The sequence below is a fragment of the Macrobrachium nipponense genome, chromosome 13 (genome assembly GCF_015104395.2).
Source record: "Macrobrachium nipponense isolate FS-2020 chromosome 13, ASM1510439v2, whole genome shotgun sequence".
Classification (NCBI taxonomy): Eukaryota; Metazoa; Arthropoda; class Malacostraca; order Decapoda; family Palaemonidae; genus Macrobrachium; species Macrobrachium nipponense.
In genome coordinates, this window is record NC_087206.1 from 94,417,954 (window position 1) to 94,442,953 (window position 25,000).

At 34.2% G+C, this 25,000-nt stretch overlaps 1 protein-coding gene across 1 annotated transcript in view; it reads right to left on the reverse strand.

The window, feature by feature from the left end:
* Positions 1 to 25,000, reverse strand: part of LOC135225393 (uncharacterized) — a 208,047-nt gene that overhangs the window by 4,216 nt on the left and 178,831 nt on the right. Inside the window, exons 15-28 of the mRNA XM_064264729.1 lie at positions 24,072 to 24,474; positions 23,376 to 23,578; positions 22,700 to 22,869; positions 21,293 to 21,461; positions 19,867 to 20,211; positions 18,417 to 18,749; positions 16,998 to 17,155; positions 16,506 to 16,836; positions 16,013 to 16,252; positions 15,314 to 15,661; positions 14,822 to 15,149; positions 13,393 to 13,582; positions 11,896 to 12,129; positions 10,648 to 10,956 (exon numbers count right to left, since the gene is read on the reverse strand). Coding sequence (XP_064120799.1) covers positions 12,006 to 12,129; positions 13,393 to 13,582; positions 14,822 to 15,149; positions 15,314 to 15,661; positions 16,013 to 16,252; positions 16,506 to 16,836; positions 16,998 to 17,155; positions 18,417 to 18,749; positions 19,867 to 20,211; positions 21,293 to 21,461; positions 22,700 to 22,869; positions 23,376 to 23,578; positions 24,072 to 24,474 — 3,342 coding nt within the window. The 3' untranslated portion in view covers positions 10,648 to 10,956; positions 11,896 to 12,005. The remainder of the gene's footprint in view (positions 1 to 10,647; positions 10,957 to 11,895; positions 12,130 to 13,392; positions 13,583 to 14,821; positions 15,150 to 15,313; positions 15,662 to 16,012; positions 16,253 to 16,505; positions 16,837 to 16,997; positions 17,156 to 18,416; positions 18,750 to 19,866; positions 20,212 to 21,292; positions 21,462 to 22,699; positions 22,870 to 23,375; positions 23,579 to 24,071; positions 24,475 to 25,000) is intronic.

Consider the following 25,000-nt stretch of genomic DNA (forward strand, 5'->3'; position numbering starts at 1 on the left):
TAATTATGCCTACTATAACCTTTCACTTATAAGTATTTCCCATTAACTTCTTTAATTATGCCTACTATAACCTTTCACTTATAAGTATTCCCCATTAACTTCTTTTTAATTATGCCTACTATAACCTTTTGCTTATAAGTATTTCCCATTAACTTCTTTAATTATGCCTACTATAACCTTTCGCTTATAAGTGTTTCCCATTAACTTCTTTCATTATGCCTACTATAACCTTTCACTTATAAGTATTTCCCATTAACTTCTTTAATTATGCCTACTATAACCTTTCGCTTATAAGTATTTCCCATTAACTTCTTTAATTATGCCTACTATAACCTTTCACAAGTATTGCCCATTAACTTTTTTTTATTATGCTTACTATAACCTTTCATTTATAAGTATTTCCCATTAACTTCTTTAATTATGCCTACTATAACTTTTTGCTTATAAGTATTTCCCAGTAACTTCTTTAATTATGCCTAATATAACCTTTTACTTATAAGTATTTCCCATTATCTTCTTTAATTATGCCTACTATAACCTTTCGCTTATAAGTATTTCCCATTAACTTCTTTATTTATGCCTACTATAACCTTTCGCTTATAAGTATTTTCCATTAACTTCTTTAATTATGCCTACTATAACCTTTCTTTCTTACTTATAAGTTTCCCCATTAACTTCTTTAATTAGTGCCTACTATAATCCTTTCGCTTATAAGTGTTTCCCCCATTAATCTTCTTTAATTATGCCTACTGTAACCTTTCGACTTATGAGTATTTTCCCAATTAAACTTTTTTTTAATTTATGCCTTACTATAAAAACCTTTCGCTTATTAAGTGTTTTTCCCATTAACTTCTTTTAATTTATGCCCCCTACTTTAATAACCTTCCGTTTATAAGTAATTTCCCAGTTAAACTTCTTTTAATTTATGTCCTACTATAAACCTTATCGCTTATTAAAGTTATTTCCCATTAACTTCTTTAATTATGCCAAACCTACTATAACCTTTTGGCCTTCCTAAGTATTTCCCATTAAACTTCTTTTAAATTATGGCCTTACTATAACTTTCGCTTTATAAGTATTCCCCCCATTTAACTTTCTTTAATTATGCCTAACTATAACCCTTTTGCTTATAAAGTATTTTCCCCATTTAACTTCTTAAAAATTATATGCCTATTTTATAAACCTTTACGTTAATTATTTTTCATCCCCATTAAACTTCTTTTAATTATTGGCTTATCTATAACCTTTTCGCTTCTATAAGTCATTTTCCAGTTAACTTCTTTAATTTTATTTTGTCTACTATAACCCTTTCAACTTATAAGTATTTCCCAGTTAACTTCCTTAATTATGTACATATAAACCTTTCGGCGTATAAGTAATTTTCCCAATTTAAATTCTTTAAGTATGACTATAGAAACCTTTAATTAAATAAGTATTTCCCGTTTTAACTTCTTTAATTAATGCCTTAAGTCTAAAAACCCTTTTCACTTCTATAAAGTATTTGTCCCATTAAACTTCTTTTAATTATTTACTTTACTATAACCTTTTAAACTTATAAAGTAATTTGCCCATTAAATCTTTCGTTTAAGTTATGCCTTACCTTATAACCTTTTCGCCTTTTATAAGTCATTTCCAATTAAACTTCTTTCCTTTTAATTGGCCTTAACTTAAAATAACCTTTATTCGCTATAAGTATTTTTTCCCCATTTAAATCTTCCTTTAATTATGCCTTAACTATAAAAACCTTTTCCAATTCTTATAAGTATTTCCCCCATTAAACTTTTTTCTTTTAAAAATTATGCCTTACTCATAACCTTTCAGGGCTTATAAATAGTGTTTTATCCCTCCATTTAAAACTTTCTTTCAAATTATGCCTACTAAATAAACCTTTCAACTTATAAGTTTATTCCCAATTAAACTTCTTAATTATGCCCTACCTATAACCATTTCGCTTATAAGGTGTTTTCCCATTAACCCTTTCTTTAATTAAGCCTTACTTTATAACATTTTTTCAATAAAGTATTGCCCATAACTTTTTTTTTTAGTAATGATTTAACTATAAACCTTTCAATTTATTAAAGTTTATTTCCCAATTAAAACTTCTTTTAATGCTATGGGCCTACTATAAACCTTTTTCGCTTCTAAGGTATTTCCCAGTTAAACTCTTTAATTATGGGCCTAATATAAACCTTTTACTTTAATAAAGTATTTTGCCATTTAATCTTTTTTTTTTCTTTAATTTATGGCCTTAACTTAATAACCTTTCGCTTTATAATATTCCCATTTAACCTTTCTTTAATTTATGCCTAACTATAAACCTTTTTCGGCTTCTAAGTATTTTCCCAAGTTAAACTTCTTTAAAAATTATGGCCTTTAACTCATTAACCTTTTGCTTTCCACTTAAAAAAGTTATTTCCCATTAATCTTTCTTTTAAGATTGATGCCTACTATAAAACCTTTCGCTTTATAAGTGTTTTCCCATTAAACTTCTTTTTTGTCATTATGCCTTAATATAAACCTTATTCGCTTATAAGTAATTTCCCCATTAACATTTTTTGTTCTTTAATTATGCCTACTTATTAAACCTTTTCGCTTTATAAGTATTTCCCACATTAACTTTCTTTAAATTATGCCTACTATAAACCTTTTCACTTAATTAAGTTTTCCCAATTAACTTTCTTTTTCTTGTATGCCCCTTACTAATAAACCCTTTTGCACTTTATAAGTACTTTCCCCATTATACTTCTTTAAATAAGTATTCCCCATTACTTCTTTAATTATGCCACTATAACCTTTTCACTTATAAGTATTTCCCATTAACTTCTTTAATTATGCCTACTAATAACCCTTTCGCTTATAAGTGTTTCCCATTAACTTCTTTCATTATGCCTACTAAATAACCTTTCAACCTTAAAGTATTTCCCATTAACTTCTTTAATTATGCCTACTATACCTTTCGCTTATAAGGTATTTTCCCATTAACTTCTTTAATTATGCTACTATAACCTTTCACAAGTATTGCCCATTAACTTTTTTTTTATATGCTTACTATAACCTTCATTATAAGTATTTCCAATAACTTCTTTAATTTAGCCTACTATAACTTTTTGCCTTATAAGTATTTCCAGTAAAACTTCTTTAATTATGCCTGATTAACCTTTTACTTTATAAGTATTTCCCATTATCTTCTTTAATTATGCGCTATATAAACCTTTCGCTTAAAGTATTTCCCATTAACTTCTTTATTATGCCTACTATAACCTTTCGCTTAATAAAGTATTTCCATTAACTTTCTTTAATTATGCCTACTATAATCTTTCACTTAAATAAGTTATTTCCCATTAACTTCTTACTTATGCTAACTATAACCTTTCCACTTATAAGTGTTTCCCATTAACCTTCTTTCTTATGCAACTTACTTAATTAACTTTCACTTAAATTATTCCCCATTACTTTTTTAATTATGCCACTAAAACCTTTCGCTTATTTTTTTTTTGTTTTCAACCATTTAACTTCTTTAAATTATGCTACTATAAACCTTTTGAAAACACAAAGTATTTCCCAATTAAACCTTTAATTATGCTTACTAAAAAACCTTCATTTATAAGTTTATTCCATTAAACTTCTTTAATTATGGGCCTAAATTATAAATTTTTTGGCCTTATAAGTATTTCCCAGTAACTCTTTATTATGCCTTTTACTATATCTTTTTTGGCTTATAAAGTATTCGCCATTAACCCCTTCTTTAATTATGCTACTTTAATTAACCTTTCGGCCTATAAGTATTTCCCATTAAACCTTCTTTAATTAGCTACTAAACCTTTCGCTTTAAGTAATTTCCCATTAACTTCTTTAATTATGCCTACTTTATAAACCCTTTCCGCTTTAAGTTAAATTTTAACCATTAACCTTCTTTAATTATGCCTAAACCTTAATAACCTTTCAAAACAAGTTTATTGCCCATTAACTTTTTTATTATGCTTACTTATAACGCTTTCATTTATAAGTAATTTCCATTAACTTTAATTTTAATAATGCCTTTACTATAACTTTTTGCCTTTATAAGTATTTCCAGTAAACTTCCTTTAATTAATGGCCAATTAATAACCTTTTACTTATAAAGTATTCCCAAATTATCTTCTTTAAATTATGCCTACTAATAACTTCGCTTATAAGTATTTCCCCATTAACTTCTTATTTATGCCTTTAAATAACCTTTCGCTTATAAGTATTTCCCATTTAACTTCTTTTAATTATGCTAACTATAACCCTTTCAACTTATAAGTAATTTCCATTAACTTCTTTAAATTATGCCTTTTACTTATAACTTTACACTTTATAATGTTTCCCAATTACTTCTTTCATTATGCCTACCTTATAACCTTTCACTTATAAGTTTTTCCCCAATTAAAACTTCTTTTAATTATGCCTATATAACCTTTTTGGCTTAAATAATATTTCCACATTACTTCTTTAATTAATGCTACTTTATAACCCTTTCCACAAGTAAATTTCCCATTAACTTCTTTTTAATATGCCTTACATAACCTTCCTGTTTAATAAAGTATTCCCATTTAACTTCTTTATTATGCCTTACTAATACCTATCGCTTTTTTATAAGTATTCCCAATTAACTTCCTTTAATTATGCCTAACTTATAACCTTTTGCCTTATAAGTATTTCCATTAACTTCTTTAATTATCCTTTAACTATACCTTTCGCTTAATAAGTATTATCCCATTAACTTCCTTTAATTAATGCCTTACTTAACCTTTCGCTTATGAAAGTATTCCCATTAACTTTCTTAAAATTATGGCCTATATAACCTTTCCGTAAATTATTTCCATTTAACTTCTTTTAATTAAATGCTTACTATAACCTTTCGGCTTATCCCAGTTTTCCCAAATTAACTTCTTTAATTTTGGTTCTAACTTATAAAACCTTTCACTTATAAAGATTTCCCATTAACTTCCTTTAATTAATGTCTTACTATAACTTTCGATTAATAAGTTTCCCATTAACTTCCTTTAATTAATGCCTTACTTGTTAACCTTTCACTTATAAGGTTATTTCCAATTACTTCTTTAATTAAAACCTTTACTATAACCTTTTACTTATAGTATTCCCATATCTTCTTTAATTATGCCTACTTTATAACCTTTCGCTTTAAGTATTTCCATTAACTTCTTTTAAATTTATGGCCTAACTAAATAAACCTTTCGCTTATTAAGTATTTTCTATTAACTCTTTAATTATGCCTACCTACAACTTTCAACTTATAAGTATTTTCCATTTTAACTTCTTTAATTATGCCTACTATAAACCTTTCACTTATAAGTAATCCCATTTAACTTCTTTAATTATGCCTACTTTATAACCTTTACTTAATAAGTATTTCCCATTAACTTTTTTAATTATGACTACTATCCTTTCGCTTAATAAGTATCATTTCATTAACCCGTCTTAATATGCCCTTAAACTATTAATACCGTCACAATAATGTTCATAATCTTTTTATTATGCTTAACTATAACCTCATGCTTATAGTAATCCCATTATACTTCGTTATTATGCCTACTATAACCTTCGCTTATAAGCTATAAGCCTATCAGTTAACCCGTCTAATTATGCTTACTATAACCTTTACTATAATCATTTCCCCATTAACTTCTTTTTAATTATGCCTACTATGCGTACTAACATTATGCGTATTTTTCCAGGAACTCTTTAACCCTTACTTAATTTACTATAAAACTTTTTGCTTATAAAGTATTTTCCCCAGTAACTTTTTCTTTAATTATGCTTACTATAAAAACCTTTCATTTATATGCATTTCCTAATAATTTCTTTAATTATGCCTACTATAACCTTTCGCTTATAAGAATTCCCCATTAACTACTTTAATTATGCCAACTACAACCTTTCATTTATAAGTATTTCCATTTAATGTTTCTATTTATGCGTACTGTAACATTTCACTTATAAATATTTGCCATTAACTTCTTTAATTATGCCTACTACCATAAGGATTTCTCTCTCTCTCTCTCTCTCTCTCTCTCTCTCTCTCTCTCTCTCTCTCTCTCTCTCTCTCTCTCTCTGAGATACAGAGATAATGGAGTGAAAAAATGAAGGAAAGAGAAAAGTACAAAAAGAATATATTTATAAACCATAACCTTTCGTATATAAGTATTTTCCACCAACGTCTTTAATTATGCCTACTCTAACATTACATTTACAAGTATTAAACATTAATTTCTTTAATTATGCCTACTCTAATCTTACGTTTATAAGTATTTACCAACAACTTTAATCATTCTCACTTTAACCTTAAATTTGCAAGTATTTCCCATTAACCTCTTTGATTATGCAAACTCTAACCTTACGTTTATAAGTATTTACCATCACCTTTGATTATGCATACTCTAAACTTATGTTAAAAAGCATTTACCATTAATTTCTTTAATTATGTCAGATTTAATCTTATGTTTAAAAGCATTTACTACCAACCTTTTTAATTTTACCTACTCAAATCTTACATTTACAAGTTTTTACCATCAACTTGAATTATTCCTACTCTAACCTTAAGTTTGTAATTATTTCCCATGAACTTCTTTAATTATGCTTACTATCAACTAACATTTACAAGTATTTACCATCAACTTTAATTATGCCTATTCTAACTTTACGTTTATCAAGTATTTCCCATTCACGTCTTTAATTATGCTTTCTCCATCCTTACATTTACGAGAATTTACCATCAACTTCTTTAATTATGCATAATCTATCCTTATGTTTACAAGGTTTTACCATCAACTTTAAGTATACCCACACTACCCTTAAGTTTACAAGTATTTCCCATCAACGGTAATTATGCATACTCTAACCTTCAGTGTACAAGTATTTCTCATCAACGTTAATTATGCATACACTAACCTTATGTTTACAAGTATTTCCCATCAATGTTAATTATGCATACTCTAACCTTATGTTTACAAGTATTTCCCATCAACGTTAATTATGCATACACTAACCTTATGTTTACAAGTATTTCCCATCAACGTTAATTATGCATAAACTAACCTTATGTTTACAAGTATTTCCCCTTTACGTTAATTATGCATACTCTAACCTTATGTTTACAAGTATTTCCCATCAACGTTAATTATGCATACTTTAATGTTATGTTTACAAGTATTTCCCATCAACGTTAATTATGCATACTCTAACCTTATGTTTACAAGTATTTCCCATCAACGTTAATTATGCATACTCTAACCTTATGTTTATAAGTATTTCCCATCAACGTTAATTATGCATACTTTAATGTTATGTTTACAAGTATTTCCCATCAACGTTAATTATGCATACTCTAACCTTATGTTTACAAGTATTTCCCATCAACGTTAATTATGCATACTCTAACCTTATGTTTACAAGTATTTCCCATCAACATTAATTATGCATACTTTAACCTTTTGTTAAGTATTTCCCATCAACGTTAATTATGCATACTCTAACCTAATGTTTACAAGTATTTCCCATCAACGTTAATTATGCATACACTAACCTTATGTTTACAAGTATTTCCCATCAATGTTAATTATGCATACACTAACCTTATGTTTACAAGTATTTCCCATCAACGTTAACCATTCATACTCAATCCTTATGTTTACAGTTATTTTCCTCGACCAGAAGTCTTTACGAATCTCTCTTCATATTCTGTACTAGGCCTATGTCATTTACGTCACAAATTTCGAGGTTACGCACACAATTTGATCGTGTAAGATCACTGAATCATAAATACTTGTTTTTCAAAGTTTACAGTTATGAAGGTAGTTGTGATTGCAGCTTATTCCATAATACCTTTGATTAATATACTAGCTACTAATAGGAAACGAATCTTTATAAAAGAATAACAGAAGAAAAGACAAATCTTCTACTCGAACGAAAACTATGGAGATACTGACTGTTTTCATGTAATGATATAAGTATTGTAATGATGGGCACAATAATGAATTTTTATAATATCAGGGACAACGCGAAAATGTTGAAATCTACAAAGTTTTTTCCTGCCAAATCATCAAAATCTATACAGAGACTTTTTGAAGCCCAGCTCTTTACATACTTATTTTTAAAATTATGAGCTTTGTGGGTTATAGACTTTGTATATTTTTTGTACAGATTATAGTCGTATTTCGTTTTTAGGATATTTATTATTATTATTGTTATTATTATTATTATTATTATTATTATTATTATTATTATTATTATTATTATTATTATTATTATTATTATTGAAAAGAAACTGAAAGAAGTTTTTGTTTGGTTCATTATTATTATTATTATTATTATTATTATTATTATTATTGTACTTAGGAAGCAGACCCTCTCTCACGCATACTTTATTAAAAGTAATGGCTACTTCAACAGCGTTACATTTATGAAGATTCTTCTCTATTTTGCGAATAGCGGCTTTTTCCGTGCTACTTACACAGGCTAGTAGAGCGCCTATAGAGGTCATGGTCAAATACAGGGTCAAAATAGATGTATATATTTGAATTTTACAGATAAACTATGATACCATAGTCATTAACAATTTCTCTCTCTCTCTCTCTCTCTTAAAGCGAGCTTTCGTCTGGAGCTGCCAGACATCCTCGGGCTGGGAAGCTGAGGGTGGACTGATCTTGGAGCGGTGTCCGTCCTCGTTATATCTGTGGTTGGCAGCAGGGGGTCTGTCCCATGCTTGTCTCCTATTGGCTGGTGGTGGTGGGTCTTCGTTTTCATTGGTTGCCTGAGCCAGTTCTCAAGCCACATTTTTCGAGCCGATTGTTGCGTTGCAGCATATCCTGCAGCCGCCTGGACCTCCTGAGCGGCGCTGTAACGTTGATGGGCGTTGCGCTACGCTGTGGGACGTCACGGCTAATTTGATTTCCATTGGCTGCAGGAGTACCTCGTTCGGGGGCGTTGTCTTCCGTGGAGTTGTCGTGATCGGTGGTGTCATTGTTGGTGGCAGGTCTTCTCATACTCGTAGGGAGGAGAAATTCTTCCTGCGTCGTATTCAGTGTAGGTTTTATTTGCTGGATGAGGAGCGCCTCCAGCAGGCGCAACCAACGGGCATCAGGGGCCTTCCCGATAACTTTCGTGTTCTATATGATGACATCCCGGGAGATGGCCTCCTGATGTTTGGTGCGGGCGTGATTCTTGATAGCCCCCTCTTGGGCGTGGCACCAGAGTCTCTTCGACAGTCGCATGGTAGTCATACCTACGTAGGCGCCGCTGCATTCGCGGACTGGGCATGTATACTTGTACGCGCGACTTTATTATGAAAAATAACCCCTCTCCACAGGTACGAGAACCCCTGAAGCAGACACATGTAGTGTACCAGTATATACATGCCCAGTCCATGAATGCAGCGGCGCCTACGTAGGTATGACTACCATGCAACTGTCGAAGAGACTCTCGTGCCACGCCCAAGAGGAGGCTATCAAGAATCAGGCCCGCACCAAACATCAGGAGGCCATCTCCCGGGATGTCATCATACAGAACACGAAAACCATCGGAAAGGCCCCTGATGCCCGTCGGTTGCGCCTGCTGGAGGCGCTCCTCATCCAGCAAATAAAACCTACATTGAATACGACGCAGGAAGAATTTCTCCTCCCTACGAGTATGAGAAGACCTTCCACCAACAATGACACCACCGATCACGACAACTCCACGGAAGACAACGCCCCCGAACGAGGTACTCCTGCAGCCAATGGAAATCAAATTAGCCGTGACGTCCCACAGCGTAGCGCAACGCCCATCAACGTTACAGCGCCGCTCAGGAGGTCCAGGCGGCTGCAGGATATGCTGCAACGCAACCATCGGCTCGAAGAAAGTGGCTTGAGACCTGGCTCAGGCAACCAATGAAAACGAAGACTCACCGCCACCAGCCAATAGGAGACAAGCATGGGGCAGACCCCCTGCTGTCAACCACAGATATAACGAGGACGGACACCGCACCAAGATCAGTCCACCCTCAGCTTCCCAGCCCGAGGATGTCTGGCAGCTCCAGACGGCTCGCTTTAAGAAAGAGAGAAAGTGAGAGAGAGAGAGAGAGAGAGAGAGAGAGAGAGAGAGAGAGAGAGAGAATTGTTAATGACTTTGATGACTATGGTATCACAGTTTATCTGTAAAATTCAAATATACACACCTATTTTGACCCTGTATTTGACCATGACCTCTATAGGCGCTCTACTAGCCTGTTTAAGTAGCACGGAAAAAGCCGCTATTCGCAAAATAGAGAAGAATCTCTACAAGTGTAACCCTGCTGAAGTAGCCATTACTTTTAATAAAGTATCATTATTATTATTATTATTATTATTATTATTATTATTATTGAAATAGTTTAACCAGACCACTGAGCTGATTAACGGTTCTCATAGGGCTGGCCCGAAGGATGAAAATGAATTAGTGCAATAGGTCTAGGCCATTGGCCAAGCACTGGGACTAAACGACTAACGACAGTGTAATTTTAAAAAGCAGTATGCAAAAAGGCATATGCTTCCACACTGAACACACGCACATATTAAATATATTAACTCACGTTTCTATCTGAGCAATAAAAATGTAAAAAAATAAAACTAATAAATGCAAATGTCCCACCTTCTTTATCCACAAGAGAGGACGCTTGATGGGACAACCGCAGTCTCTCCATAAACTCCAGGTGGGGATCGTGCGGAGGATTCTCTTTCAAGATGACAACTTCCACTTCTTCGGCCGCATCTGTGGCGGGAGTCTTGATGCTAGCGGCGGAGTCCTGCCTTTTCCCGCGTCCGGGTTTTTCCCCGTTGAGAACCTTTATGGCCGTGGCAGCGTCGCCGTTATTCCTCATTTGGTCTTTGTCTTGACTTTGTAGACCTCGCTGGCTCCGAATGCAATGGCGTCTTATCGAGAAAATTAGACCTAATAACACTGGAAATAAAACAGTGGATGCCATGAGAGGATTTAGTCACAGGGACAGGGGCAATAGTGCTGTCTAATCTTGAGAATTCACGGCATAACATTTCTGTGTAGATTGATAATATGTGAGATAGACACTAAATGAAGAGCAATACCAGCATCACTATACAATAAATAAATGATATAGCTAAGCTACGATATATTTCACATTAAATTTTCTTTTTGTATAGAATAGGAGGCAGAGATTTAATAAAATTAATAGATAAGCTGATGATGACCATAAAGTGATAAAAAAATTAGGCATCTAAAAACAGATAATACACAAATTTCTTTGCCATCCGTTTCAGTACATCCTTGCATTGTCTGTAAAATAAATTAATTATGCAAGGAATTATTAGTACATATTCTCTGGCGAAAGAATGTTTTGAGTTTTAAAATATTAGGTTTCTTTTAATCTTTGGATCCGTACTCTATACGGGAATAATGATATCAATTAATTTAACAGTAGCATTGTTAGATATACAGAGCTCTTTCTTCTCGTCGAGCTAACCTTTAGAAATTTCCAGATAATCACGACAACGAAAATAATTCCACTTTTTTGAATTTACAACGGCATTAAAACGATTTACTTTCCGCCTAATGTTTGTGCTGGAATTGTAAGAGAAATTAAAAGCTCTCCGTGTATATATATAAAAAAAGGGAGTAATTCGCAAAGTCTGGCAACAGCATTAACTAGAGCATTAACTAGAATACCAAGAAACTCAATGGAAAATCAGCGCTATCTGAGATTAGTACTATGATTATTAATCTAATGTAAAATCCAGTGATAGAGTATACTGCACATTTACTGCCGAAAGTGAAAAATCTATAAAAGTATTCTAAGCTGCTTGATCTTTCATGTACACATCTCCGTATGGCTTTGTTCACGTAGTGGTTCCAAGTGATACTTACCGATCACCAGCAGAGAGACGGTGACGGTCGCGATGAGTGCCTGGGCTGTGAGGGTTCGTCCCATGGTGTCCCATTTTCGAAATTGGCAATTCTCCCCCAGGAACCATCTGTCACATTGACAGAAGTACCCCCGGGTGTAGGTTGTGGCAGGAGCCTCCGTTTAAGCAAGGGCTCCAGAGGCATTCATTAATGTCCCTGCAGCTGTTACCAACATATTGGAGACCGTAGCCGCAACTGAGAAAAAGCGAGGAATGTGTAAATGATTGTTAACAAGATTCGGAAATGAGAACTGAGCACTAATTTCAGAGTGGGAAGTTTAAAGTGGACAACTTTCATGGACAAGGATGCGCCCTCATGAATCCTCCTACTACAGATGCAGTCCAAATGGCTAAAGTAGATTCACATTACCCATGCATCTGAAGTCTAGGCCAGTCCCTTACGACGCTCCTGTTTGGCTGTTTATAAGCTAATCACGTGGCTGTAAACTCTCAGTCTCTCTCGAGAGTTCACATGGGTAGGATGCAAGTTCCACCTCTCCTGAGGGGAGCGGTGGAATATACATACTGCCTATGTGAACTCTCTCGAGACACTGAGGGTTTCCAACCTTGTGATTGGCTTATCAACAGCCAATCAGGAGCGTCGTAAGGGACTGGCCTAGACCTCAATTGCACGGTTGATGTGAATCTACTATAGCTCCTATTTCTATCCAGCTTAAGCTATATCAAGAGGCCTTACCACCTCTTCCGAAAGTAAATTACGAACTGAAACTTGTGATAAACTTTCTTTTCGGATTCATGTTTTCAGTTAATATATATATTTATTGCTCAGCTTATCTTTATATTGGGTGTAGTTTTATTGTAGATGCAGTGGAGCTCTATATATATACATCCATACATACACATATATATATTCAGATAATCACCTATATATATATATATATATATATATATATATATATATATATATATATATATATATTATATATATATATATAGGTATATGTATATATACAGAGCTAGGAAAAAATCATATCTGTTTTTTTATATATTTTCTTGGATTCTTAATTCACACAGAGATTATCCAATTAAGAATTTCATTAAAAAAACATTAATTTACCTATCTTTCACTAATCCTTTGTTTCATATCTAAGTATTCACGTGCTTTTACTCTATCCAGATAAGAGCTTCCTATTATAAATAAGTTGTAGAGTATTCCATATATTTGTCTCTCTTTGTAGATAACGGAGACTTATTATATTTTAACATTGTGAGCTACTCGACTGGATTGTTATACTTATCAAAAAGTGTACACTTTCAATATAAGTTCCTCATTCACTTTAATAACCACTCGCATAACCACCTCACGTAATAAAGTCTCTCTCTCTCTCTCTCTCTCTCTCTCTCTCTCTCTCTCTCTCTTCTCGCTCTCTCTCATCTCTCTCGTCTCTCTCTCTCTCTCTCTCTCTCTCTCTCTCTCTCTCTCTCTCTCTCTCCTTACCTGCATGTAGGTTCGGGCCATGTAGGATTGCAAGTCAGCGGAGCTTTGCAAGAGAAATTTTGACAAATGTCCGGGAGAACGCATCCTTGCAAAAGCCCCTCCTGGGTTGTGACCTGACCCCATTTGCTGTTATTGACTCCAGGAGGGATCGGGATTTGATGACCCGAAATTCGAAGGTCATCGATACATACTGAAAGGAAACCAGGGCAAGGAAATCAGTTTTTTGTCGACAGTTTGGTCATTTGAATTGGGTTTTCTAGTAATTTTACGGGAAAATTCTCTCTCTCTCTCTCTCTCTCTCTCTCTCTCTCTCTCTCTCTCTCTCTCTCTCTCCTCGCTTGATAAATTTCATCCTCTTACAGAGATGACCTCTGATTGTAGAACCAATGGCAAAAAAGCTCAACTTGGTAATAACAATTATACAATACCCTGTATGTTTTATATTCAGAAGTTGCGAGAGTGGGCATAACACTATACGGGTCCATGAAGTAAATAAAAAAACTATTAATTTATATATTTATTTTTTATTTATTTATTTATTTGTATTTTATTTTATTTATTTATTTATTTTCTTATTTATTTATTTATTTATTTATTTATTTATTTTATTAATTATTTTATTTAATTTGTTTTATTTATTTAATTATTTATTCATTAATTTATTTACTATCCTATATTTTGAGTCTTAAAGGAAATTTAATAGTTGTGATTAGTTAACTGACAGCATGCGTGTAACTTTTTTGGATATACTGAAGAACGGGTAAATTTGAAATTTAGAGTTGCTTTGCAGGGTAAATGGCACTTCGTGATGACTGGAACTAAAGGTAGTGAAAAACACAATGAAAGGAGCCAGAATGGAATTTAGTCGCATGGAAGAATTTCCTGTACAGTTGTAAATAAAACAGAAATCTAGTACAAATAAAGGGAGAGATGAGAACATAAGCAGGAATATATATATATATATATATATATATATATATATATATATATATATATATATATATATATATATATATATATATATATGTGTGTGTGTGTGTGTATATATATATATATATATATATATATATATATATATATATATATATATTATATATATATATCCTGCTTATGTTCCCATCTCTCATTTTATTTGTACTAGATTTCTGTTTTATTTACAACTGTACAGGAAATTTTCCATTATATATATATATATATATATATATATATATATATATATATATATATATATATATATATATATGTATGTATGTATGATGTATGTATATGTTAGCGGAAATGCCTGTTCTGTACTTATAAGAAACCATTACTTATTTATTTCTATGTATATTAACTGCAAGTAATTTGCAATAATATTATTACAGAGTTTAAAATGAAATTTTTATTTAATTTCCTATGATTAAAATATACAGCATTCCAAAAATCTTACCTCCTTGTAGATCGTTGTGTACTGCAAGAAGCTTGGTACCTGTGTATTCGGGCATACCTCCAATGGTGACACCATCATTTCGATTCACTTCCAAGGGGATGGGCATTTCTTTGACCCATTCTTCATCCACGTGGGTAACAAGGCTTGGAAATGACTCATTCTGTAAGAATCCATCACCATCGTCTACGGAGATCTTCAGATTATGGCCATAACGCTCTGCTCGGAGCAGATGCCAGTTATTGTCTCCAATGAGGAACCCTTCAATACAAACAATTTGTAATCTCTCCCCGTTTCTGGATTCCTCAAGGCAGGCTTTTCCTGCATGAAGCTTGTGGTGGGCATACAAAGCAAGGAAGACTGTTAGAACACTAGAACAAGGTCTTCGAAATCTTAGTTCAACAATATCAGCCTCTATGGCCTAGGTGAATTTATGCATATTCTATAGCAATACATTTCAAATTCCATAAGAAAGCAACAACAAGGACTGATTACCTGTACTGAAAGGGAATGTTGAACATGACTATCTGCCACATGTATGAGTAATCCTTGTGGCTGCCCTTGTGCCTTCATCCTAATTTGTAGTGTCAGCATATAACGGGACGGTGTGAAAGATAAGGCCACTTTGTAGTAAGAAGCTGGACCTAGTGTTGCTGGCACAGTAGGCTCCTGGCATTCTGAACCCATGGAACCTGAGTTGCAGATACATAGTGGTTTCTGAAGCTCATTTTGGCACATTTCTTGTAAACTACAATCACTGGCTTCATCTACACAAGTCACTTCCTGCCTTTGACACCCTGGCATACTACCTTGACTTAATGCTGGCTCACCCAGATCTAAGAGCTGGAAAGAATAAGTTCTCTTTTTAAATTATAAAATCAACATAAAATGGAATAAATTTATAACATGAAATCAGTTTTTGTTAGTAAAATAGGTTGTGGAAACGACTATGTACTTTTCTTTTTTTATATGAGTATAGTGTAATAAAATAATAAGTGAAAACAAATAAAAATTTACTTTTACTTTAATATGGCTCCATAGCTCCAGATATAAATTTCTATATATCTTTTAGAGAAAAAAAAATAAGGAAAACGTATGTTGAGTATTTTATCAATCTGGTCGTTTAGTAAAAAAATAAAATCAACAAAATGAATAGTTTATCACCTAATATTGAAAAATTATTTGTGCTCTCACCTCACCATTAATTGTAATGTGCGACACACATCCATGCAGAGGTTGGGTGATTGGTCGCTCGTCCCATCCGTGATTATGGTAATCACTCTCTTGGGCTAACCCACCCACTTGAAGTGGGCTCGATACAACCCATGAACCTAGACGGTCTGGGTGAGTCCACAAAGCTCTGGCAGCACAGTGAGTGTCATTATTTTGGTGACTCCAGCCCTGGCCACATGCATCAGTCACCATCGATACTCCCTTATAAAATTGTGAAGTTACATATGAAACTATCACATGTGAAAAAATGTAAATTTACCATTGCACATTAGTTAACCATGTTAAGATGTGTTAGCTGGAAACTACCCATAGCAGTATACCACGTATAGTCACACAAAATCATATTAATTCATCTTATTCTATTCAGAAATGCTACTATTTATAGAATGAAAATATTAGCTATCCACCTACATCATACATATTAACCAAGCAAACAGAATTTAAGAAAACTTACCCCATGATCGAGTTTGATGTGGATTGTATGCCAAGATCCATCATTTACTTGAGTATCAACTTGTAACTTTGCTCTTCCAGCCCAGCTGTTTGTTACTAGTTCAGGGTAACCACCAGACAGCTGAATGGCCATGAAGGGTAACCTTTCCTCCTTAATTTCAATTGGTCCTGAGTAAAGGAGAAGTGCTTCCCTCTGCTTTGTAAGAATTTTCAATGACATTGTGGATGGAAAGCATGGTGGAATGGAAGGCAGCCAAGACCATCCGGAACCCATAAACGACCGAGAAAGAACTTTGCAGTTGAAGCCCACCGACCCTCCAGGACAGATGCATCTGTCATTGCCATAAAATGAAAATCAGCCCGGAGTTGAAAGTGGAGGAGTCATGTTTCAGGTATTTACATAAAAAAAGGACAGATTGCTAAGTGGTGTCATATGTTGTCAACAGCTCTCCTTCTAAAAGTGATTATCTAACATGGTAGCTAGTTATCTTACCTTTTTCCATCTGAGAACTGGACACATCTGCCACCATTAAGACATGAACCTGGCAAGCAAGCCTGCTCCTGACGTGGTTGAGATATTGAAGGACTCTTGCAATCATAAAAGTGCTTGAGGCGAGGTGTCACTAAGGAAGTGTTGTTTGTATCTATGACCTAAATATATGCCTTGATTAATGCATATCAAAATTATTCTTTAAATACTTAGTTCAAGTCACATTTCCATTAAATTATTGTTATTATATTGCAGAACTAAACTTTTCTCGTAAAAAATAACATACTAATAATTAATTATCAACATTCTTTTAAATATCTCGTGTACAGGGTTGTTATCACCGACAGGTCCACAAAAAGTTGGTAGTTAAGGTACTGTAGTTTTTTTATCTACATATTTCATATTTTAATTACTTGGGGCATTTAGAGAACCTGTAGCAATGTCAAGAGAGAAGAGTCTTTATTCAAACATTTTGGTGATCACCTGCTAAAACTACTTATACGGCTAAACACTAAAATAATTTATTTTTTAATACATCACACATAACTTCTTTGGAGATCGCTTGGTGCAGGAAAATTCTCAGAATTAAATAAAGTCATGCTGTTACTAAGCTACAATGTCAATGGGTCTCCTATCTTATTAAAAAAATTAGATATGGGTGCCAGAGGTCAAATGAGACAATGACAACAGACTTGGATCCTCAGCTGTGATGTTCTAACATCAGACATGAATTGGGATAATGGCCTCTTGATTGTAAAAAAAAGTAAATAGTAAAGAAAAACAAAATAGTGTACTGCTGAGTAAGCTGTCTGCGAGATGGATCCTATGATGTGAATATCAGAAGAGAGCGGACTAGGAAGCTGTAGATTAATTTTCAAACTGATCACACCACTCTACAGGAGTTTATCAACCTAGGATAAGACACCACCTTGAACAAAAATCAACTATTGAAGGGAAGTATTAGAAATACTATGGTTCTTAATCTTCCAAACCCCCAGGCAATTGACATCTGTGTCCTTCTATTCTGAGGGTGATTTCACAGCTGACTTAAATTGGTGATGCACGTTACCCATGGCGCATTTCCTAGGAAAATGTCAGTACCTATTCATGATATTATGTCATTTCTTAATTTGAAAACCAAAATAGATTAAAAACTAAGGGGACATTGCTGAAGCACCTCTTTCAGAAAATGGAATCTAATTCTGTACTTGAAAATATAATCTCTCGATTCATGGCACATGCTATGGAATGCATTTGGATATGTTGATGTAATATTAAAGTTCATCATTTTGAAATCTACACAAAAAATAAACGAAACCCAATAGAGTATTCACCTCATGATGTCACGATTTCGGAAATTTCTGTTAAATATAATTCGAAATACGGACATGTCATGTATAATTGTACTGATTTCACACTTACCTGGAGATGGATAACGCTAGAAGACACTGAGGCCATAGTGTTTGGTCCTCCGCTGGCATCAGCTTTGTACCGAGTGGTGTAAAAGTCCTTATTTCCAGATACTTCGGCTTCCTTTCCCATAATTCGGGCATTGTCCAATTCCCGTTCGTTAGTTGGTTCACTGGCGTCCTTGAACAAGTGACTATCTTGAGTTTTTGAAGGCATCTTTTTCCGGTGCTTCATCGTTCCGACTTTGTTTGTTCGATGGCTCTGATGACGGTGTTTGTTCCTCAGCCCTAGATATGTGTTCTCCATTCCTTCGATGGTTACATTCAGTCCAGTGGATTCTTCCAGCTAAGGAGCAATATTGAGAATATTTTTGTAAATGTTTTTGAATAGCTTATTTTGTTTTCATAGAGGGAGTTCTTTTAAAGTGAATTAAAAATGATTAAATCATTTTTTTTTCTGCTGGTCTTTCAACTATATTAGATTATTCCTGCCTTCAAATGAAAGTCATACCCTTGCCCTTTATGTTAATTTCGCAATTTAATTTCTTATAATCAAAGGGACATGATTATGCGTTCAAATTATTATTACTTTCTACATATTTGCGAACATTAAAATGCCTATGTATATGACTGCACATATGCACGTCTGTGGAGAGAGAGAGAGAGAGAGAGAGAGAGAGAGAGAGAGAGAGAGAGAGAGAGAGAGAGAGAGAGAGAGAGAGAGAGACTTATTGCGGTCCGTTGGGCCGCTAATCACAAATATGAACGTAAAATTTTTATATATTTGAATTTACTTTCAATATGGCAATGTTGCATGCAACACAAAAATCGCCAAAACAGCGAGGCTACAGGTTGAGAATGAGTGAGAGAATTTATTAATTGATTGATTGTGAGTTATCTGGCGTCACAACTACCAGGGTCACCGACGCCGAATGAGTGAGAGAAAAAGTGCGCAAGCCCAGAATATGATAATATAAAAAAAAAAATTATGTCTTTCAAGTCGCCTTAACTTTTCAGATACAACAAAATGTTACATTGCTTGACTATTGATCAAATTGGTTTAATTGCTACTTGACCTGATCTTAACGGTATTTGTGAATGAGGATCATTTCTTTTGTTTATCAAATCTTCTCCTCTGAATGAATTAGATTCTACATAATATGAAAGATGTACTCAAATCTGTAATTTTTTTTAAAGTATTTTCATTTATTTTTTTATCTTATTTTATTTTACTTTATTTTTTTCTATTATGTGTTTCCTGAAAATCTTAAAAATTTCCCATTGTTTTTTTTTTATCCAGAGGATTAGGAGAGTGATAAATATTTGTTCTGATTTAGATCATTTTTTTCTCATTCTCTTCCATGGAAATTCAGCCTAAAATGGCAATTTAGAATCCAGCCGACGTTTTCTGATTACATATTCTTGCTTGGTATCTTACACTGGATAATGAGAATGAAACTCACCTGGTTTCTGTGAAGACTAAGGAGTCCTTTTAGTTTCACTGGATTCATGAAGTCCCCTCCTGTCCTGTTCCTGACAGTGAGCCAAACGGAGACGACAGGCGCCGACGGCCCAGAGTATCTGGAATCGAAGGATGAGGAGGAAGAAGAGGCGAGAGATGCGTGTCCATGGAGTTGATGTCGGACGCTCTGGGACGCAAAGCTCGATGCCTCAGTTTTCTGGTGCCGGCTGTCTTTGTGGTCGTTGTCATTGTTGCCATAGACGCTGACAACCTCCGGTGTGTGTTCGTCTTTCCCAACTATGCCTAGGATTCCTTCTAAGAGCTTACCTAAGATACCTCCACCCTCCTATAGGAATAGAAATGTCCCATTAATTAGAGTGTGCAGAGAATTTCCCAAGAAATTTAAAGCTCATTCACATGCATGCTCACGTATTTCACAGCAATAAACACTCATGTCTTGTTTAATTTAATTTAAGATCATTGTCTTGTTTAATTTAATTTAAGATCCTTGTCTCCCACAAGCTTTTTACGATTTATTGATGGAGGTCTGCTCTCGTAGGGAATTAGTATTGTCCGAACCTGAACTCAACAACAACTTTTCGAGGACTGCTGAAAGTAGACACGTTTTGGGTTGACGGAATGTTTGAAGTATCAAAATAAAGGATTTTATTATTCAGGCTTGAATAATGAACATTTGGTTTGTATGACTACACTTATTCGCACCAGAGCAATACAAAACCCTTTTAAACATTTCTGTATTGGGAGAAATTTTGAAGATATAACTCGAAGGCAGGTATTTTTAAAGTAAGAATGTGCCATTTGAAACAAAGCTGGGAAATAAATTACTGCTAAACACTTGTATAACATTTTTCTGAGTACCTCTTAACGGCCAGACATCACGTTTTCATTTCAGATAGGTGTGTTCTATCTATCTATTACGCGGTGTGACGCAGGATTACATTTGCTATATCATAAGTTTTTTTTTTTTTTTTTTTTTTTTTTTTTTTTTTTTTTTGTTTTTTTTTTTTTTTTTTTTTTTTTTTTTTTTTTTTTTTTTTTTTTTTTTTTTTTTTTTTTTTTATCCTGTTACGGGCCAGTTTTCAGGATAATTTAGAAAACAGAATCTTATCAAATTATGTTACGAATTTCTTGAAACTTTCATTACGGAAGACTTGAATATAATGATTCAGAAAAAAACTGGAAGAAAATGTTAACACTGAAATAGGTATTTCTTACGCCTATTACCGTAAACACATAGACTAAAAACTACCCTAACGGCAGTCAACGACGTGCTTATAATCATGAGTAATTTCCCAAAATCTTGCACTTGGAAAGTTTGACACTGCAACCGTACTTGAGTTCTCTGACAAGCACCTCTTGCAAGCACAAACGCACGGCATTCACCAAAACACAATTGTAGGCCTTACCACAGGATTCCAGTCTTTAGTAATTTTAGCTGGTGAAGCAGGAAAGAGGCTGATGGGGGCGGCATTCAAAAGCGTTCTATATTCCAGGGACTTCACTACGACAGTCACATTGGCGGAAACAGCCCTCTGTCTCGAAACTCTGTCACTTACAGAAAATTCCAAGAGATACCTGAAAGGGACCGTATTTAAATTAATTAGAAATATCGGATCTTTCCTAGATAGAGACCCCAAGGTTTTTTTTAACCCGGTATGTATTCACCTTTACGGCGCAATTAGTACAACCCCGTTGGGGATTACCGTAAATACATAAACAAACGACTGTCAGTATCATAAAGATAATGACCCTTAAGAAAAGTTAATAAGGACCCGCGAAAACCCTTGGGGACCACTATCTAGGAAAGATCCAAAATATCATACAGTACGTAAGAAGGACGGTACAACGCTCAGCGATTTCCATACGAATATTGGGCTCACATCATAGCTATGGCAGAATATAAAATTTTAAAAGATGTATTTGTTAGATATTACAAAGATTTCCCATGGTTTCCTGTACATATGCACAGAAATATGATCTGAATATAACTATTGGTTAGATTTCTTGAGTAAAGTGTAAGGTGTGTATTCATATACACATCTAAGAGCGGCATTTGTAGTGTAGTGTCTCCTAATACCTATGCCCATATTTTCTCTATTTCTAAGCCTTAGAACTCATCATGCTTTCCTTTTTTTCTGGCATAATCTTCCATCCTAGAAAAGGCAGGTTTACTGCTTACTGCGTAGTTAAGTCTAATACTTTCTTTCTTTGCCACCATACCTCCTTGTGCTAGCCTAGGTAAATTGAAGATTTTTTTTATTTGTTCCATTGGCAAGTACCTGGTAAAGGCGCTTGATTTTGCTCGCTCCCTTAGCGAGCATATGGTTAGGGCACTTGATTTTGCTCGTTCCACTAATAAGTTCATAAATAAAGTTTAAACAGCCAAATCTAGCACTACTACTGAATGTTTAATAGCTATGTGTGCGTATTCGTATAGCTATTGATTATATGAAAATGTAGCCTGCTGCTCTACCTTAAAGAGTCTCCTCTTACTAGCAAATCAAAGAAGAAAGCAAAAAATTCATGGATACGATATGTAGAAGAAAGGACAGTGCGGGACATAAACCGAGTAAATCGAGTCTATTACCATAACACACGCTATTCATACTCGTCATCCATTCTTGTATGTAATGTATTTCATTCACAAGATTCTACTCATCTAATTTTGAAGAAAGGAAAGTGAATTGATCGACAAAACCTTCATGATATGAAATAAAATTACTAGATATGATTGTGGAAAAAGCCCCGCTTTTGTTCCAAAAATATAAATAAATAAATAAATAAAAAAAGTGATAACTGCCATTAGAACTTACCTTCCCTCCCTGACCTGACTTGAGACATAAATTGTGCCCTCCTGCTGGTCCAGGGTGAAGAGAGGATGGGCTGAAGTCGCCCACTTGAAGGTCTTGTCCTTCAGGTCCCAGTCGTCGGGGTCATCCACGTAGACTCTGCCCAAGGGCACGTTCATACTCCCGCCTCTGCCCTAATGACAATGATTTCAGTTGTTTTATATGTTTTTTTTTTTTTTTTTCTGAGCGCTAGTATCATTTTATCTATGTGGTGTAAGGATAAACTGATTGATATGATATTTGTGTCCTTATCCATTACTTGGAATATTCTGACGTGTGTGATTATGAGCATTGAGGCATTATTGTTCTTGTCAATCCAATATGTTTAGTAGAATTGTTTATTTGCACTATATCTGAGTGGTAGTATCCTTATACCTGCATGCAACAAATCTAGATTGTAATTGTTTGGCCATATCTGTATTTACTACCTAGAGCAATGTAACCTATCAGTAAAAAATACATTCATACATTGTCCTTACATTGAAACATGATACAATACATAAGATATTTTGATGATCTTCAGCTCTTGGCTGCGTGAGTTTGTGTGCGTTCTTTTCGTTACTCTTGACAAAAAAAAAAAAATCGAAACTAAGAATTAAATGAAAGAAAAGAGATCTAAGGGAAATTTCCGCTGTCTCACCTGAATTTTGTAGAGGTAGATGGTCTTCTTGCCGGGCTTCATAGGGTTGTCGTTGACGTCATCCACCACCACTGTGACGGTCTGTTCGTTCGCCAACCCTCGGGCATCCGTCAGTATCACCCGGACATCCAACTGGTGATGCTTTTCTCGGTCTACTGGTTTCCTCGTCCACAGCGTCGCTGCTCCTCTGCCGCTGTCTAGTTCTGGGTTTTGGTGTGTGTGTATAAGTGAGTGTGAGTTTTTTTTTATTTTTTTTATTTGAGGTCGAACGGGTTTTCGATTATACATGTAAAAAGGGAAAAATTTCACAAGGAAGAGAACGGATATCACTTAGTAAATATGCCAATACAAGGATAAAAGGAACTTAAAAACATAGATCATGAATGTTTTAATTCGAAGACTGTAAGAAGAATTTAGAAACATATCCTTTTTGTGAATATTTTTTTTTATAAATTATAAAAAATAACTATAAAATTGCTGCTTTTAACTGAACACCTTTTTTGTATAAATTCCATAAAGTTGCTTGAAAAGGTTTAATTTTGAATATCTTATGTATGAATTTATCTTCACTGCTATTTCATTCTTTCATTCGTAAATTATAAAAGAGATCACTACAAGTTCAGGTAATACGAAATCATTAACACGAACTTATTCTAAATAATGTACTTGTATTAGTAAATTCTTCAGAATACTTACTATTACTGAATTGCAGGTCAACGATTTCACGGACGTAACCCGGATTAGATGATGCAAAGGAAATGTTGAAAGGCGGACCGTTCCCCAACGCCCACGAGTCATCGTCATATGCCTTCAGGAGGCCGAGTCGCGTAGGCGGGGCGCCCTCTGGTATATGGAAAACAGTTGGAGGAAGGAGGTAAGGGGGACTGTCGTTGACATCCATGACGGACAGGCTCAGGGTAGCTGTCGATGTTAAGGGAGGCTGCCCACGATCGATGCCCATTATCCTGACGACCGCTGCGTCCTCCTTCAGTGACTCCCTATCCAGGGAATCGGTCTTAATTCTGACGACGCCTTCGTCGTCGATCTCCAAGATGTCTTCCAGGTCAGTTATCTTGTAATCTACCACACCGTTTCCACCCTTCGTGCGTCATTGATTTTGAGAAAAAGGATTTAACTAATTATGTTTGTCTTATACTATTTGCTTTTAGATTTATTTTTACTGGTTTTCGGATACATTCACATCCAATTCTTCTCACTATACTGGAAGCAATCCAGTCTGCCATATCGAACTTCTTTTATGACAGGTGTCAGTGAATTGCTAACGCCCTGGACTCTCATTTAAAGATATATATATATATATATATATATATTATATATATATATATATATATATATATATATATATATATATATATATATATATATATATGATTATAATCACTTTAGTACGTGATTCATTTATTACACATATCCACAGGTGAAAAATAAGGAGACGGGTCGTAGGTCCTGACCGGTTTCGACTTTATTTCCAAGCCGTCTCTTATTTTTCACCATTGGATGTGATATGTGATATATATATATATATATATATATATATATATATATATATATATGATATATATACATATATTATATATATATATATAATATATCATATATATATT